At 39.9% G+C, this 18,999-nt stretch overlaps 1 protein-coding gene across 1 annotated transcript in view; it reads right to left on the bottom strand.

Annotated features, from left to right (window-relative positions):
- Positions 1 to 1,570: 1,570 nt before the first annotated feature.
- The window catches only part of LOC145406162 (uncharacterized), a 174,766-nt gene continuing 157,337 nt past the window's right edge, over positions 1,571 to 18,999 (bottom strand). Inside the window, exons 14-16 of the mRNA XM_080277359.1 lie at positions 9,892 to 10,114; positions 8,510 to 9,015; positions 1,571 to 1,932 (exon numbers count right to left, since the gene is read on the bottom strand). Coding sequence (XP_080133485.1) covers positions 1,771 to 1,932; positions 8,510 to 9,015; positions 9,892 to 10,114 — 891 coding nt within the window. The 3' untranslated portion in view covers positions 1,571 to 1,770. The remainder of the gene's footprint in view (positions 1,933 to 8,509; positions 9,016 to 9,891; positions 10,115 to 18,999) is intronic.

Raw genomic sequence — 18,999 nt, 5'->3', positions numbered from 1 at the left:
TAGTTTATGATTGAATATAAAGGTGTAATATGGAAAATAAATAACTGTGGAGAAGTCTTAGATAGCTTCCTTATCTATGAAAATACAGGCAGGGCAACCACTGCATTCTCCAACAACTGAGGAATGACATGTGGGTCAGATCATATTTTACGTGGTTTTAGAGACTGTATTTTAACCCCTACTTTGACAATTTATTTTGCATATGACATATTAACACTCCTTTGTACGCTGTTTATATTGTGTTAATATCAACATATTTTACCCAAGGATATGAAAACGGATGAGGTGAAATGTACAGAGGAAAATGCTAGAGAGGAGGAAAGACTTTGCAATAACTCTTCCCAGTGATTTATTTTGTATATTAGACCTTAACTTTCCCTTGTATGCTCCTTATATCATCTTAATCAACAGAGTTGGCAATAATATCATACATTAAGATGCTGAATTTAAATATGCAGTGTAAATTGGCATGGAAGAGGTGCTACAATATATACAAAGCCACATACAATATGGTCCACTGCCCACCAGCAAAAGTTTCTTTCTTCGTTGTGATAAAAAAACAAAATCTTTATACATTTTGAAAACCTTGTACCAGTACTAGGAAGACTTTAAACAATTATTCTTTGACTCCATCTAACCAGAGTGAAATGGAAGATGAAACTTATTGCCTCAACACAAGAAAATTTAACTCCTTACAATCCAATGATGTATTTCCATTATATTTTTGCTAATTCCAGGCATTTTATTTAACTCTGAAGAGATTTTTCAAAATGGAAAGGCTGAACATACCCTTCATTTACCCTTTCACAACAAGAGTTCTGCTTGATGTGGTGATGACCATTATGTACTCACTTGATGTAATGCGCTTACTTCTTCCTCACCTTTATCATTCTATCTCTTTGTCTGCCCTCCTCTCCTCCTGCTTCTCCCTTTTATTCCTGTCTCTTTTTATTACTTTTCTTCCCACTTCAGGTGACCCTACACTGAGTGACATACATAATGGTTCCTTGTTACCCATGAAACCATTTACAATGCTGCATGGTAACCATATAACCAGATTATGGGGTGATGTGGAGTCTTATGATGCCCCTGCTAACTGAGTGGAGAGATGCAAATGTGATGTCCATCCAGGAACCAAAACTACACACTTTTCTCCATGCCTTGCTGTCGCAATTTGCCATCAAGCACAAGGGAACATCGGTTTACTGCAAAGGACAGCCATGCAGGGGCAACTGCTTGCCTGCGGTTGATGAGTCTTCCCAACCAGGTAGATCAGAGCTGGTCAACAACAACAACAATCCAGAGCTCAATAAAACTGTCTGGGGGTAGCAAGGAAAAAATATAAAACATAAACACATCACCAGACATAAGGAGTTAAGAGCCTTAAAAAAAAAAAAAAAAAAAAAAAAAAAAAAAAGGTCTCCAACTTCCCTATATGACTCCCTGTAGTTGAATTACTGTATTAAAATTAACCATTTTCCTTTTAAAAAGATGTTAACCACTCCATTCCAATGATGCAGTTTGTAATTCATTCTTGCAAAACAAGATTTTATTTGGCTCAGGAAAGACTGCAAGCTGGAGAGGTTTGATACAGTCATTCTTGATCCTTTCAGTAGCTACAGAAAGTCTCTCATAAGCTCAATAAAATCCTCCTAGGGTTGCAAGAATTAGATTTAAAATAATGTCCTTTGGCTAAAGGGATCAAACTGAACAATGCACTATACATGATTTTAATACATGTAAAGAATTCTATATCAAAATCATGGGTGGTCAGACTTGAGCATAGGCATCGACCAGCTTCCTGAGCCTCTCTATCTCGACTGCCATGCAGGCCCGGTGCTTTCGCTCCTCATCCAAATCATCCATCAGCATCTGTATCCGTCGACCCTGTTCTCGCCTCTGCTCCTCCAGACGTTCTTCCAGCTGTCTTATCTGCGATTAAATATCAATGTTAGGGTTGCCGTTGACAAATCATTCTCTCTCTCTCTCTCTCTCTCTCTCAATACAGTACTGTATCTGCATTAAAAAAAAAAATGAAAAATACAATCTACTTTAAACACATCCAGTATGGGCAACCAAGTGTATCCAACATCTTTTAAAATTCCCATATAAGAATCAATGCAATTTACAAGGACAAAAGATCCTGTTTTTAGTAATACAACATAACTAGTTCCCTAATAACACTTAGCAGCTTTACAGTGTACCAAGTTTAGCTACCATTTGTGGCTGTTTACAGTCTCAGGGTTTGAAGGATAGATAATTTTTAAGACACCTTGAGGTTTTGCCTGCCACACCCTACATACTCTTCATATCCTCTTGCACCCCCTCCATCTTCTTTATATGGTTCTCCCCATTATCCCAGGATAATCTGTTTGTATGTTGCACTGACAGGCATAAATGGCAGACTTCAAGCATAAGAAAACACCAGTGAGAAAAACAGTTCATAAGTAAAATAATATATGAAAACCCTGAGATGGCAAAAAGGCCATGAGAACTTGGCAGGTGCCATCACATCACACCTCTTGGCCCACTTGTTGCCTTGACCAGCCAGTTCCAGGGCATCACTACAGTGCTCCAGGGCCCACTATTTATGTCCATGCTCCTCATGCCTGTGTTCAGCCTTCTGGCAGTTAATATTCAGCTGCGGACATATTACTGATGCAGTGCAATTCAATTTTTTTTTTTTTTTTTAACCTAACAGGAAGGAAAAACATGAATAAAAAAAAAATAATCCATACACCTGATACAGGTGTCCTCCATTCATAAAAAATCTGTAACAGCTGGACCCGAACAGCCGTAGGTTGAAGTTTGGGGGGAAACCATTCTGGGGAGGCGAGTTCCAAAGAGATGCAGTTTGGGGAATAAAAGAATTCTGATATGCAGTTCTGCAATATGGCAGTGTGACAGTCCAGTCATGACCGCTATCTGATGCCCGAGTAGCGTGTGGGAAGGTGTGGAGAGCTGGCACAATGGATGCAAGTTCGTCTGAGCATTTGCCGTAAAAGTATCAGTAAAATGATGCAAGGGAGGCAACAGTCTTTCTTACCTGTAAGGGAGGTAGTTATTTTGTAATATTAAGGTTATTAATAATTCTAGTACAGTAGGTCCTCATAGTACGCAAGTACATGGGCGGCAGAGGAGGTCGCATACTAGGAAATCGCGTACAGTACTCTGAATACATAAACTTATGGGAAAAATTACTTATGGGCAGCACCCCCCTTCATGGGCAACCCTTGAGACTCCTTTCAGACCTAAGTATTGTACGGTACAGGGAAACTATCTAAGACATACTACCTATGATACAGTAAACCAACATGGTTATGGCTTTACTAAATCAACAAGGATATGGCTTAACTAAACCAACAAGAATATGGATGCTCACCTTAACCCAAGAGGACAACAGGCTTAATGGAGGTAAGAAGGGGATCCAAGGCAGGGTGAGGCACCTAGCGTGGGTTTTGTGAAAATTCACCGTCAAGTCAATTCACCACCAGAGCAATAACAAGACAATTCGCCATCATTAATGAAGACGGCTATGGGTGACGCTTGACTATGTATTCAAAGGCGACTACAGCGAGGAAGAAACAAGTTAATTATTGTCTGACGGCAAATTGACGATGGCGAATTTTCTCGGAACCCTAGCGTGCCCCTCATGCACCACCCGCCACACCACTCTCGTCACCAGCACTTTCAACATTTTCACTAGCTAATGCACTCATTTCATTCATAAACCCTTCAAAGTGAAGTCATCACTTCCTCCACTCGCAACTGACAGTGTTCGATGTTCTTGAATTCTATCTATCTATCTACTGCCAGATGCCATAATCCTGTAAGAGGTGGCCATTTGACTCTGAGTTAGTTGTTTTACGGGGAGGGGCACTAACCCTCCACCAACCCACCTGTTGACACGTAGGGAGCACATATGGTTTGGTTATATGGTTACCACCCAGCGTTGTAAATGGTTTCCTGGCTTACAGGAAACCATTTAGCTTGTCATTCAATGTAAAGCCACCTGTAATGGAAAGAAATGCAATAAGAAGTGACAGGAAAGATGGGAGAAATAGGAAGAGAGGAGGGCAGGCAAAGAAAAAGAATGATAAAGGCTAAGGAAGAAGTAGGCAGCACTACATCAAATTCTTCCTTGAATTTATCTAGGGCACACAGTACCCGGCTGAGTTCCATCATCGACAAGTCTCCACTTTCCATCACTGGTGGTTGGCGCTTCTTGGGGTGGCAGTGTCGTGTGCTCGGGGTAAACCCTGAATTTGGGCCACTCTTTGCTGCCTTCTCGCCTACAATGAGTTCAATTCACGTACTATTAAAAAGTACACTAAAATTAAGAAAAAAATAGGTCCTCATGTACAATGTGGATCACGTACTCTGAGCTCGCGTACAGTCGGTACCTACTGTAGCTTTGTTCTGAATTTTGTCCAGTTGCTTTAGTGCAACCTCTCCACATCCATTCCACCAGGGTAAGCAATATTCAAGCTGAGAGCACACATGACTCTTGTAAATTATAACTGCTCGCCAGTGAAGAAGTTACAGGCTCTGTACAATAATCCAAGTTTCTCTGAAGCAGTTTTAGCTAGTGATCTAACATGAAAGGTCCAGCTGAGAGCACTGTTAAGTGAAACACTGAGAATTTCAATACCTTTAGAGATAGGAATATTAGCAGCATTGTACACCAGGAAACCATTTACCATATTATGACACCTGATGGTTTCGTGGGCAATTAATGTGCTCCAATCGGATTGAGCCTGTGCAGGTTTCTATCCAAGAGGTGGTTGGGGTTTATTGTTCACGTAATGCCACTCAGGGATGAGTGAGGCCAGTCACTCTCATCTTAAGAGTCAGGATCAACTTGCCTAGCCTCGGGCTCCTACGCTCCTCATGGGGCAACACAGGATTAGATGATGAGATGATGACTGAAGGTAATATAGGAATCAGGCAATATCTGACTATTAATAAACTGCATATATTTGGTTTTCCTAGCATTAAATGATACAATGTTATTTTGTCCCCATTCCGTGATCTTGGATAAGTCTTGATTTATGGAGACTGCTGTACTGAGTTGTGAGTTAGAGATATTAAACGTTGTGAATGGGTGTTTAAGTGTGAATGAACTATGAAGTGCTGAGTCATCTGCATATGAGTGAATGGGATTATGGGTAACAGATAAGAGACCATTAATATGAATTAGGAATAGGGTTGGGGCTAGAACTGATCCCTGTGGCATACTGGCATTAATCAAGTGGAAATTGGAACATGTGACAATCATGATTTCATCTACTATTACTCTTATCTTTCCGTAGCTGAGATATGAGGAAATCAGAGGAACAAAAGATGACAGGCCATGGCAAGGAAGTTTGGATAGCAGGGAACAGTGCCACACTCTGTCAAAACTTTAAGAAATATCAAGAGCTACTGCATGAGTTTCTCCATGTTGGTCAACTGACTAATGGATGGTGTGAGTCAGGAGACTGAGTATATCAACAGTCGATCTTTCGTGGCGAAAACCATACTGTCTATCAATAATTAAGTTGTTGGCTTCAAGATGTTTAACAATGTGTTTATTACTTACAATTTCAAATACTTTATCAAGAGAAGATGTGATAGCTATTGGTCTGTAATCAGAGTGGTCAGAGGAACTTCCTTTCTTTGGAAATGGGTGGATATAATAGAGGAATTCCATCTGGACCTGGAGTTTTTTGGTTGGTAAATCATCTAGGATGGATTTTACATATCTAGTCTGTATTTTAGTGGAGCTATTTCTGGGGAGTCAAGTTCTAGTACAGGGACGTTCTAGCTGACTTCTTCTACGGTAGAATTTCTGGCAAATGTACTGGCAAGGACATTCGCATAACCATGCCAATCATTTATAGTGTTACCATCAGAAAATTTTTGTGGGGGAATGGGTGATGATTTATTACTGAAAAAATTAAGAGTTGACCAGAATATCCTATTGTCATTAGGATTATTTAATAGTTTGGATGCTTGGTAGTGAAGAAAGCTTGATTTAGTAAGATTTATAACTGCTTTTGCTTGGTTTCTAGCAATTTTAAACTGACTTGAGTGATTTAGATTACTAATATTTTAAGTAAAAGTATATGATAAGGACTTTTGAGTCACTGCTCTAGCACAATTGCTGTGAAACCACTCTGGGGGGTCCATTCTTTTAGTGAACTGCTGACTGGGTATGAACAATTCCATACTAGCTTGTATTAAACCATTAATGTGGGACTCGGTAAAACTTATGTCACTGGAAAAGAAAGACTGTCATGGAATATCAGCAAGATAATTTCTAAATCCATCCCAGTCTGCCCTATCAGTGCCATCTGGTCACCATGACTGGTTCAGAACAGAAAGGTTTGGGGCAACTGACTAATGAGCTTTGATGAGATCCAAGTGGTGAAAGTACTTCTATCTTGTACTAATCTGGATTATCTGTCAGGAATAGGTCCAAGAGATAGGCATCATGGTCAGGATTATCTGGTATTATAGATGGTTGTTTTACCAACTGCGTAAGTTTATACGATTCTGCAAACAGCTCATATTCTAGGACAGTATCGTCATTCCTGGCAGAACGTGATAACCATACAACATTATGGACGTTAAAATCACCCAAAAGAGTAATTTCGGTGGTAAGGGTGAGGTTAAGGTTAGTCCACAGTGAGGATATGGAGTCAAATACGCTGGGTTCTGGAGCAGCATTAGAAGAGCGATGAACTTCACAGACATACCTGTATTTGGTAAAAAGTATTTAGATAATTTAGTTCCATCCATCCATCCATCATCCAATCCTACATTGTCCCATGAGAAGCGTAGGAGCCTGGGGCTAGGCAGTTGGTCCCGACATTTAAGCTGAGAGATAATTTAGTTTATATACTGAAGAATCAAAATTAGCTGATGTGAAGTTCAAAACAATGTCAATTGCAAATTCAGATTTGATATCACAACAGGTGCCACCTTTGTTATGAAAATTTGTGAGGAGATGGTAACCAGGAAAACAAAATGGGGATATGTCAGTAGAGGGAGTGATTTGGGTGTCTGTAAGGAACAGGGCTAGAGGGGATATGGATTGGAGGAAAAAGTGAATGGAATTCAGATTGGTACTAAGGCCATGGATATTAGTGAAATATAAGGCTGAACCTGAGCTTCTCTGCTGACGAGTGTGAACAGTATTTGCAACAGCCGCTGTCAGCAGTCACTTGATCACGACCGGGAGGCCCCTGTGCCACCAACCCTACCCTGCTGGTGGTAGCACTCTGAGATATCACTGGATTTCCTGATGATAATGCTGCAGTCATTGCTAAGGGAGGATGGAAACAGATGGTGTGATATCTAATGTGCATGTAGTGTGGTGTAGACAACTGAAGGTAGAAGAATTATGAGAGTATGCTGGCCTACTCTGTGTTAATGAAGACACTAAAAATGTTCAGCAAAGGGAGATGGTCAGGATCAGGTCCTGAGGACTGGTGAAACGTGAGCTCCAGCTCTCCCTGTCACCAGCTTGCCATCCATGGGACAGGCTCAAAAGTACAGAAATGACAATGACTGGGTGGATGTGCACTGCATCCCTGAGTGCAACGCCTGGAGGGGCTAGGTTAAAGGTGGAAGAGCTAAGAGATAGGATGGGACTGGAGTGTATTGGCGTTGTGATGAGGAGAGGTGATTGAGATGGCTTGGACATGTAGAGAGGATGGGGGATGATAATTGGGTACAGAAAATGAGAAGTGTTAATGTTAGGGGTAGGGTTGCACAAGGCAGACCAAAAATGACCTGGGATGAAGTCACTGAGCATGATCTCAGGGATAACAGACTGAATAGGGAAGCTGCCAGAGATCGAGCAGCATGGAGAGCCGCCATTACGTGACCAGGGCCGACGAGTGCAAGCATGTTGAAGCCTTTAAAAACAAAATGAAACGAAATGAGTGAACTATGACTTTTGAAACCCAGTGATATTATCTTCACAGCAAAAAAAGTTCTCAGAATACCATGTATAAGTTTCGTAACTGTCTAACTAAAAAGTGGAGCAATATTCTTGTCTGCAACTGTACACTCCTTATTTTCCATCTAACATAAGCAACATGGATGCCAAAAGGTCATCAATTCAACAACTACGATCAGGTTACTACCACCTACTAACAGGCATTAATTATACAGACAGTCCTCAGTTAGAGTGCAATTAAATGCTATTTTAAGTGAAGTGCAATTAAATGCTATTTTAAGTGAAGTGCAATTAAATCCTATTTTAAGTGAAGCCACCATAAATATGTTTATGGCTCATAAATTAGAAGTTAAAAGTAAAATACTCTAATTTCTGCCTTTAAAGCAATTTTATACTGAATCAAAAGCAACTTAAAGTGGAAAACTGGTTTTACTTTATTATCAACTTACTAGTGAAACAACTTGAAGTGAAATAACTTTAAACAAGGACTAACTGTAAAAAAATTCCAAGAATTAGTACAAACAGTATTCAAAATAATCACAGTGCTGTAATGGCAGTTACCTTGGGGAGGAATTCCTTGTAAAGAACATCAATTTTCTCCTCCAGGGGTGAGACAGCATTGGAAACTGGGGATGTTTTACTGCTATCCTTGGTATCTGACACAGGTGGTGGTGGCTTCTTGCTGGAGCTGGGGCTGGGGGTGGACTGCAGGCTTGGAGTAGGTTGCCGCAGGGTCACTTGTGGCAGGAACCTCTTGCCTTCGGTGGGGGTCTGAGCCTGAGGTGCAGCTGGTGGAGGTTTGGTCTTGGGAGGCTGAGGGGCATATGGCTTGTGCTCATAATCTGGTAATGGAATGGCAGGATGTGTGGGTTTGGTCGATGGCATGTTGTCAATGGGCCGTGCTGGCTCGGAGGGACGGGTCTTGGTCGAGGTAGTCTCAGGGACGGGGACGGCATCAGACATTGACCTGTGTGGCTTAGGGGTGGGTTTGTCTTCTGACCTCAAGTGTGAGTTGAGGGTGGGTTTTGGTGAGACAGGTGGTGCTGGGGCTCCCGTTCCTTCACCATCTGTTTGGCCAAAACAATTTTACTGTATTGCAGTAAAGGAAAGTATTAACACCTCAAATCATATGATGTGCTTCATCAGCAGAATCTTCCAACTGGCAAATGTTGTTCAAATTCAAAAAGACCTTTCATGGAAGGAGTTAATAAAGGCCCTGTCTCAATCCTCTAATTTGATGTCTCTCCTAAGCCAAATAAAATAATCTAGAGGCACAGTAGCAAGTCTCTCCTAAGCCAAATAAAATAATCTAGAGGCACAGAAGCAAGTCTCTCCTAAGCCAAATAAAATAATCTAGAGGCACAGTAGCAAGTCTCTCCTAAGCCAAATAAAATAATCTAGAGGCACAGTAGCAAGTCTCTCCTAAGCCAAATAAAATAATCTAGAGGTACAGTAGCACGGGGAATAATATAATTAACCTAAAATCTAAAGTATCACTCTAAGCTAGGAGACTAAATAATACTACAGTACTGTACTTGGAAACTTTCCCACTAATAGGCCGATACTCTGATACATGCACAGAGATCAAGCCTTGCTCTAATGCTGTGTACTGATGCAGAGCAATGACCCTGTTGCCCTCATACAACTTTTAGATGCTAGGAGCCTTGTGAGTTAAGGCACTCCAGTTAATTATGGCCCATAAGGGTCTACTTCCACAGGGTACTTGGGGTCTACTGCTCACATAATGTCACTCAGGGAAGAGAAATTGGTCATTCCTGCCATTAGTGTCTGGACTACCCTAGTCCAGGAACCCTGCACTGCAGATGGGGCAATACATTCTTGGCAGCAAGTAATCCAGCTCTCTAAAACCAGCTGTCATGACAAGGCTCCCAGGGGATGCAAATATCAAAATGAAAGTAAATCTGTACAGGGCAATACATCACCTTGACTGTGGATGCCAGAAAGCCGCTTCTGTTTCTGCTTGAGGCCTAACTCCTGCAGCCAGGGTACAGTGTTATTGGCCGTGACAGAGGTAGGGGAGATGTCTGGGCGGGGGTGTGGTTCGGGACGGCTGCGTGTGTCTGGGTGGCTGGTGACGGAGGAGGGGTCCAGGATCAGGGATGGCACGCTGGAGCTCTGTTGAGTCTCCAGTCCTCCACCACCATCCTGACACAAAATCATAATCATCATCTTTATCATCACCATCATTATCATCATCATCACCAACATCAACATCATCATTATCATCATCACCATTCATCATTTTAGGCTTTCATTACACATTACAATGACACGTATTATCCACTCCCTCCCACTGCATTATCATTATCAACATCATCATCATAATCATCATCACCACTATCTTAGGTCTGCACCACCTTGATACTTGGACACAAATTATCCACTCATTCTTATTCTGTCATCATCATCATAATGAAAATTCTTGTTTCCAGCAAAAAAAAAAATGAAATGGACAGGTCACACCAACAGGTAAGTGAAGCACAAGAGTTAAACTATTCACTCTTTAGCTGCAACCCATCTACCATGCATTTTATTTCAGCCAATGAATGAATATTATACTATGAATGAGAGAAGCACTAGACACCAAAATGTTTTTATGAATCCCAAGTAATGTTCTGCCAGGAAAAAAAAAAAAAAAAAAAATCATTCTAATTGATGGCAAATTATCTTATTCAGCTCCAAAAAAAGGAATGCAGTCAAATGATTAACCCGTGGCATGTGTCTTACCCCACTCGAGTTAACTCTAGAGGCATGTGACCTGCCTCATATGAGTGGAATCTTTAAAAATGCACCATGAAGTTTCTTGCAGAAGCACCATCACATAGTTTTTATGGGATACTAAGCATTCTATCATCTCCCATCCCTACCCTCTTGGTTGAGCCCAGATGCAAAGTGACAATTGCTACTATGAATGAAATTCATGCATCTTCTGAACCATTTACCATGTCATTAGCACTTTAGGAAGGCCCAAACCTGTTTTTAAAAAATGAGATTTTGGTGATAAAACTGAATACAAGGCCAACAGTGACTAAGAGAGCAAAGGGAAGGATGAAATAATTTATCAAAAGTAGCACATTACACTCAGGTTATGGATTATTGGACTAACTGGCAATTCACCGAGACTGACTGCAGTGAATCCTGTTCATTTAGTTGCTGGATTCCTGCCAACTGGGAAACTCTGGACCACAATAACTTCACAACCATGGTAAGCTGAGCAAAAATATTTCATGGGCAGATGTGTAATATCATATCCAAAATGAAGATGTACAGTTTGCACTCCTTTGCAATGGTTGCCAATCTGGGCACTGCTGCATCACTGAGCCTGTTTTGCGACTGCCTTGCTGCAGTCCATGGGTTAACAGTGCCCAGCAAAATGAACAACACATATACTCACTCATCATTCAAGCTTTCATAATTTCAGCTTCACATCTAATTCTATGCTATTACTAATACATCAAATACTGAATTCACATTCTTACACAATTCTCAGCTTCACATCTAATTCTGTACTACTACTACTAATGGATCATATGTTGGATTAATGTTCTTATAACACAATGACACACATGTCTTCACTCACTCTCATTTTAAACCATTGTCAATTAGATGAAAGCAGAGAATTATATCACCTGCTCCTAATCATATTTAGTAAAGTAACTACAGTAGAGATTATTCAGAAGAAACAATGTTAAGCACTACCTTTACCCCAATAAAATGGCAGAAAAATTGAAGAATCAAAATTACTTTGGCAACCTACATTTCTACAACATAATCTTATCAATCTATCTATAGCCAGATGCCATAATCTTGTAAGGGGTGGCCGTTTGTCTTTGAGTTAGTTGTTTTATGGGGAAGGGCAACTTCCGCCAACCCACTTGCTGACACACAGGGAACACGTATGGACTGGTTATATGGTTACCACCCAATGCAGTAAATGGTTTCCTGGCATACAGGAAACCATTAGTCTTGTTATTCAATGTTCAGCCACACAAAAGGGAAAAAAGAGCAATAAAGTGTCAAAAAGGTGGGAGAAATAGGAGGAGAGGAGTGCACACACACACACACACACACACACACACACACACACACACACACACACAAAAGATAAAGGAAAAGGAAAAAGTAGGCAGCACTACATTAAGGGAGTGGATGATGATTGTCACCATCCACATCATCCAGAGTGCATTATTTACAATGTGGGTGTAACCTGTACAAAATACAGGCACTGTGCAAAGATGCAGCAACTAAAGTACCTGTACTGCCAAATATTCAAGATCCCACCACACACCACCAAAATGTTAAAACCACTCACCAATGCTGTTAGAACTAAAAATTGAAATAACCAAATGTCGGGAATGTTTTTATATCAATGAATTATGCCCATATAATATGTTCAAATTCATTCACTTAACCCCTTAACCGCGGGGCATCACTTTCGTGATGCTTGGGAGCAAGGGATCATACCGCGGGGCGTCGCTTTGTGATTCTGTGTTATTTTGAATTCACCCGGGCTTCCAAGTGGGGGCTTGTATCATCTATCAGTACTGCCAATGTCCAACACTAGTCAGCACTCCTAATCTCATCTGTACTCCCATCCATTGTTGACAATTTAGCCATTTCTCCCCGTTCTTGACTCCCCTCCCTACCCCCCCTCCATTACCCTATCCTCTCGCCTGCCCGGCCGTGCTACGCTAAGTAAATCTTCCCTGGAATTTTTCACTGATTTCATCCATTGAAATAAGCCCTATGTCCTATTCTTATACCAAATAATATATACAAGAAAGAAATAAGGTAAGTGAGAGTGCCATACACCTGGATTTGGCTAATTATCACCTGACAACACCTCACGTGCACTCATTCGCTAATTTTCGCTGTTTTTTCCCCCTTGAAATATGCCGTATAATCTATTTTCGTAATAAATATACATGTAAGGAGGGAAGCGAGAAGCCTAAGTGATATTTACATTCACCTGGAACTACCTAATTTATAATGTATTGTCTAGATTTCCTGCCAATCATATCAGTGCTAGACAAAGCTGTTCTAACATTGGTAGCTCTGAATATATATCTCCTAAGTAGGCCTCTAATCTATTTTCGTAATAAATATACATGTAAGGAGGGAAGGGAGAAGCCTAAGTGATATTTACATTCACCTGGAACTACCAAATTTATAATGTATTGTCTAGATTTCCTGCCAATCATATCAGTGCTAGACTTAGGTGTTTCAAGAAGTAATATTGGTAACTCTGAATAACCCCTAAAGCAGGCCTCCACGCTGGCCCTCCGTTATCATTTCACTCTCATCTTCCGAAGCGAGGGCACGTATGTTTCTTCTTGCTGACTTCAAGGCCTTTTTTCACCCCCATGCAAATGGCCCTGTGACCTTTACCCCCTACTAAACCTCGTGTGGAAAGAGGTAAAGGGCTGACAATTGATAAAAGAGTGACTACGATCTTTCTATTGAGTAAAACAGTGCAAGTGGAATTGTAAATAATGTGTAAATAATGTGTAAACAGCAAGTGAAAGTAATGAATGTAAATATACGTGAACAATGGAAAATAGTTTTATAAGTTATTTCAAGTGACAGTGCACAACACAGTGTAAATAAAATAGAAATGTAAATAACGTGAATAAAATAGAGAACGTAAAGAGAAATGTAAATGAGTAGTATTATAAGAATACGAGTATATACCCTAGGAGTAATGAAAGTGAAAGTTTCACTCTTAGCATGTCTGAATGCTATGAGTTATGAGAGTGAAGATGAAAGTGACATTCACTCTCAATGCCAGTATACAGGACGAGAAAGTGAATGCTACGTATTTTACTGAAAGAAATTGAATCCCTACAGTGACAATAAACTAATACTACTGAAGGAAACTTATGGATAAAGACTGTAGATATATATAAGTGTTATATAGTAATAGAAATATAAAGTGTGAGGGGTTTTATGAATAATAAATGACAGAGTACCAAGAGCGAACTAGTGACAGTGCGACGATCAGACGTGCTCGTAATTTCCATTGCTTTCACAGTGTTTTTTTTTTTTTTTTGAGTATGGATCCCAAACTACTTGAAAATTGTAGAATAGTGTTTATAGTGTTTGTATCTGGCTGTGGTAATCATATTACGGGTTGTCAGGAAGTGTAAAGTGGAGACTTCGTTACCCTACTTCAGAGGTCTCCACAAGTCCTAAGGTAACCGACGAAGGCTCAACAATCATTCCAGGAGAAAGCTGAAGGTATGTGCCATAAGCATATTTAATTTTATTATTCTAGGACTAATAACTGATTTTTGGCAAATATTTTTTGAGAGTCTGTCGGAGCCCAAATAACCCAGCGGCACACGCAAGTCATTGGTAAACAAGCCCGCGGTGTAGGGGTTAAACAAATCACAGCAATATGCAACAAAATATCCTATTTGCATGATCTAGACAGACATAGGTATGACACAAAATCACCCAAAAGCAATAGGGAACATGTGACATAATCACACAAAACTGAAATAAGTAACACTAGATCATTTCACCAAAAAATGAACAAACTGCTCTACTAGAAAGATCAGATTATTCAGTGTAGTTATACAGTCACAATTCACCTTAAGTGGTACCTATCATCTACACCGTATCACAATAAACACAATTACACCATCATGATAAAATACAATCACACCATCATCACTATAAATACAATTATACTATCATCACAGTAACTACAACTGCACCACCATCACAAAAAACACAGCTACACCACCATCATCACAATAAACACTGTTACACCATCATCACAATATACACAGTTATCCATCATAACAATAAATACAGACAAGCTAACTGATACACATAATTTAGCAATCCTGTTTCAACCGTCAACACACTCATCTCTCATGCTGAACTTTAGGCAAACTTTTCTTCCATACACAACCTGTGCTCAACGTATGATTATGAGATGCATAACAACAGCATTAATCTCCTGAGTATGACAGATCTTCCCTAAAATGGCACAGGCCAATTCATTATTACCCCTCAGGGAATTTCAAAGGACTCAGGGTGCATAAGGGCCCACAGATAAGCTATAACAGAAAAACCACCAGCCACCTCTTGGATTCAAACTGAGGTGGGTTAGCATACCTTCTCCTCTGACCCAAGATCTCTATCAATCATACCACCAAGGTGCCAAACTCAATTAACACCCTGAGGGACATATTTGCCAATTCTAAATTTTAAAAAAGTTGGTACAAAAACTTGGACTGAGGAACATAACACAAGTATATGTTCCTGCAACAGATCCACTATTGGTGGATCAAGCGGCCTGAAGTTCTTAGTGTGCACTTTAGCCTACCAACCACAATATGACCAACCCAGCTCAAAGCAGTGAATACCAAACAATTCTGACAAATGCAACTTCATAAATCAGGCATCCCTCAAGGTGTTAAAGTGGTGTGAAAGTGGGCTGTGAGATTCTGTGAGACACCATCACCGTAAAACAGTTGATGATCATATGGAGCCCCAACAGAAAGAAAAGTTTTCCTATGCTATGTATAATAAATGTGGAAAACGGAATTAAAACCACTGAGTTGCTATCATAGAAGACAAATTATGGTCAAGTCTACCTTTTCCACTTATATACAAAGATGCTTGATAACACTGTATATATATCCTGTGACTCTGTTATCAAGCCTGTCCATTCATTTAATGAATGTACTGCACTTCTTGGGGTATGCAGCCAAAGCATGTGTCTGGGTCAGGGAAGACTGATGCCTCTGCCCTGCATTGCCTTGGGTCATCCCTGGGCAAGGTTGTCACAGTCTGGGGCTATGCCCCCTCCATTTTGCCTTGCACCTTATCATGTGGAAGGACCCTGTTCTGACCCAAGCAAGGTGCTATTTGCCTAAGGCAGGCAGCTGCTTGCATACTAGGCCAAACAGGCCAAGGTAAAGCAACAACAACGACAACTGTTCTTTTCTCCTATCACTGATAAAATAATCTACAAAAATAATTCAAGGTCACTGTTATCCCCAAGGCTAAAACATTTAACCACTGAACTACAAATCCATTTTCTCCTTTTAGTTCTAGGTGGAAACATACTGGAGATAAGAAATCTTGCCTAAAGGTCTTATGATAAAACTATGAATAAAATCCAGGACTTCTCAGTTGCTGGTTGAGTGTGCTTTCAGTTACAAAACCATTTCAATGTGTCACCTTAGAAATTAGCACTAAAAACAAACATGTAATATAGAGGTGAAAACTAGCAAGGATGACTGCTGTATTATCTTCCCATCTGCTGCAGTGGGTTACTTCCTGAGATAAGATAAACAAGGATATCAACCTGACAAACAGTGATAACAACAACACCTATTCTCTCTCTTACCTAATACAACCTAAAGGATTCAGTTTTTGTTGCTTCACTAAAGCAAGTTTACTCTATCATGATAAAGATTCCTAACCCCTTTCAGCTTAGTTCATGTCCAGGTGTAGCCAGACTGGAGGGTAGATTTGACCAACAACTGAGAAAGGTTGCTCCTACCTCATAACTAAGGCTCATTAATTTTCATGCAACCATGATTTGACATTCATGTTTTGAAAGTGGTCCAGCAGTCAGGTGAAATTCAAACCAACTAGACAATACAGGAAATCCTAATCATATATCATACAGTAGATTTTTTTTTTCTCTCTTTTTTTTTTTAGTTTTATGCTGTGTCCCCTTTTCTGATAAGGGCTAAGGCATTGCCCTTGGGTAGAGGACTTTCTGGTTTTGGAGCATGTAGCGCTTTATGACCGAATGCCCTTCCTGGTGTCTGCCAATAACCCTTGGGTGGACTCGAACCTCCAACCTTTCGGTCACAGCGCTCTAACCCACTAAGCCATGGCTGCTACATAAATAAAAGAACTTTTTCCATACAACTGATACTGTAAATTGGAGAAACTGGAAAATCACATTTATCTGCAGCAATGGAATTTTGATGGGAAAATTTGGTGTAATCTACTGTTGACTTAATGGGGGGGGGGGAAAGCAACATAATACAGTAAACTCCCGATTATCCGGTGCTGCATTATCCAGCATGTGTCACTACCAGGAATAGCCAATGGCTGAGTTAAAATGGTATCCAGCAGTAAGCATAAAATCTTTGACATTATCCAGCAAGAAGGACCCTTTCTTCTGGCTAAAAGTACATTATTATCTGGCATAAGACAGTCGTTATCAAACATCCAGTCATAATCACAAAAAGAGAAAATAAAGATATACTAAAAAAGAATGGGGTTATGCTTAATGTAGTTAACAGTACTTTACAGTATTTTATCATTAAGAATGTCTATTAGCTGATTTATGATGTTTTAAACTGTTTTGTAGGAGTCAGACAGTGGATAAGTGTTACAGGGTTAGGGGTTTGAGGGCCCTCTAGGGGTGACTTTTGCATAATCCAGGATTTTGACAGTACCCTACCATTACAAATGAACTACCTCCCCTACAGGTAAGAAGCAATAATGCCTCCTTTGAACTATTTTACAAATATTTTTATGGCAAATGTTCAGATGAAGTTGCATCCATTGTGCCACCTCTCCATGCCTTTCCCTGTGCTACACAGGCATCTGGTAGCACTCATGACTGGACTGTTACACTGCGATATTGCAGAACTTCTGCTAATCAGAATTCTTTCATTCCCTGAACTGCATCTTTTTGGAACTTGCTCCTCCAGAGTGGTTTTCCCCCAAACTTCAACCTATGACTGCTCAAGTCCAACTGATACACATTTGTTATGAACTGACGACATCTGTAATCTGGTGTATGGATTATTTTTATTATTCATTTGTTTTTCCTTCCTCTGTCGTTTTATAAAAATAAAAGAAGAAAAAAGAAAAAATTATGCTTCTGATTGCTAACTCATAAGAACTGTCACATGCATGTGCACAATATACAGGGAAATGAATACAGTACTGTCCTGCAGTCAATATAAAACTGGTACTAGATTAGAATTCATGTCCCTCTGTAGCATGGGGCCACAAGACCAACACCAAGGCCAAAACTAAGAAGATAAAGTAGAAGAAGGAGCACAAGAGTAACAATAACAACAATACCAATAACAATAACATCAACAACAACTCTATCATATGTCTGAGTACTGGACTACATATCTTATCAACCACATAACATTAATCTATATCTCCACATCAATCAGTTAAGGTGACTCAAGGAAAGGGTATTTTATTTAACCTATATCTACAATCAGTCTTCACTTAAAGTCTTGGATGTGTGCTGGCAAAATCATACGTTATGTGAAACAACTTTAAATGAGACATGCCTTTGATTCAAGACTGACAGATTATCCCTTTCAATAAGATGATGTAGATTTCATTTTCTTCTTGCTATCCCCGTAATATTATTCAACTTGGGACAGACTTTTCAAATTTGAGGGGTTAGATATTTTCTCCATAATTAGAGGTCTGTCCAAAGCCGAATAAAAGCATCTGGTGGGAGAAAAATGAAAGAGAAAAATACATCTCTGGACTGATGGGCTTAAAAGCACAAAAACACAGATTTCTGACTTCAAAACAACTTTCTCTTAAATCATGAGCAACTTCAGTGAAGAGCAGTTCTTAGTTCATCAGCAACTTAATACAGTAATGGAACAACTTCAAATGAAACAACATTAAACAAAGACCTGGTGCATGCTAATAACACCCTCATAAGTGGCTCAAAATAACCCCATATTAACAGGATTTTACTGCCAGTATACAGGAGCCAATTATATTCTGTACCTTACTCATACCTACTAACCACCTTCATTAACAGCTTCACTACAAGATATCTCACATAAGCTGTATCAAATTGTCTGGCCACAGAAATAAATGAAAATGAAATCACTGATCTAAAGGGGTTAACTGCTTCAGTATTTCTTAAAAATAGTTCTGAATATCAAACAGATTATCATATGCAGTTCAGTTGAATCACCTATGCGCCTTTAATTCTAACGACCTAAAATTGCCATCTTTTCACCCTGAATGCAGACCTGTAACAACAGATTATCAATAGAATA

The sequence above is a fragment of the Coenobita brevimanus genome, chromosome 69 (genome assembly GCF_032717465.1).
Source record: "Coenobita brevimanus isolate Jiangsu-jjx chromosome 69, ASM3271746v2, whole genome shotgun sequence".
In the NCBI taxonomy this organism is placed as follows: domain Eukaryota; kingdom Metazoa; phylum Arthropoda; class Malacostraca; order Decapoda; family Coenobitidae; genus Coenobita; species Coenobita brevimanus.
The sequence above is the reverse complement of the archived record's forward strand: the minus strand, read 5'-3'. Positions and strand labels throughout refer to the sequence as shown.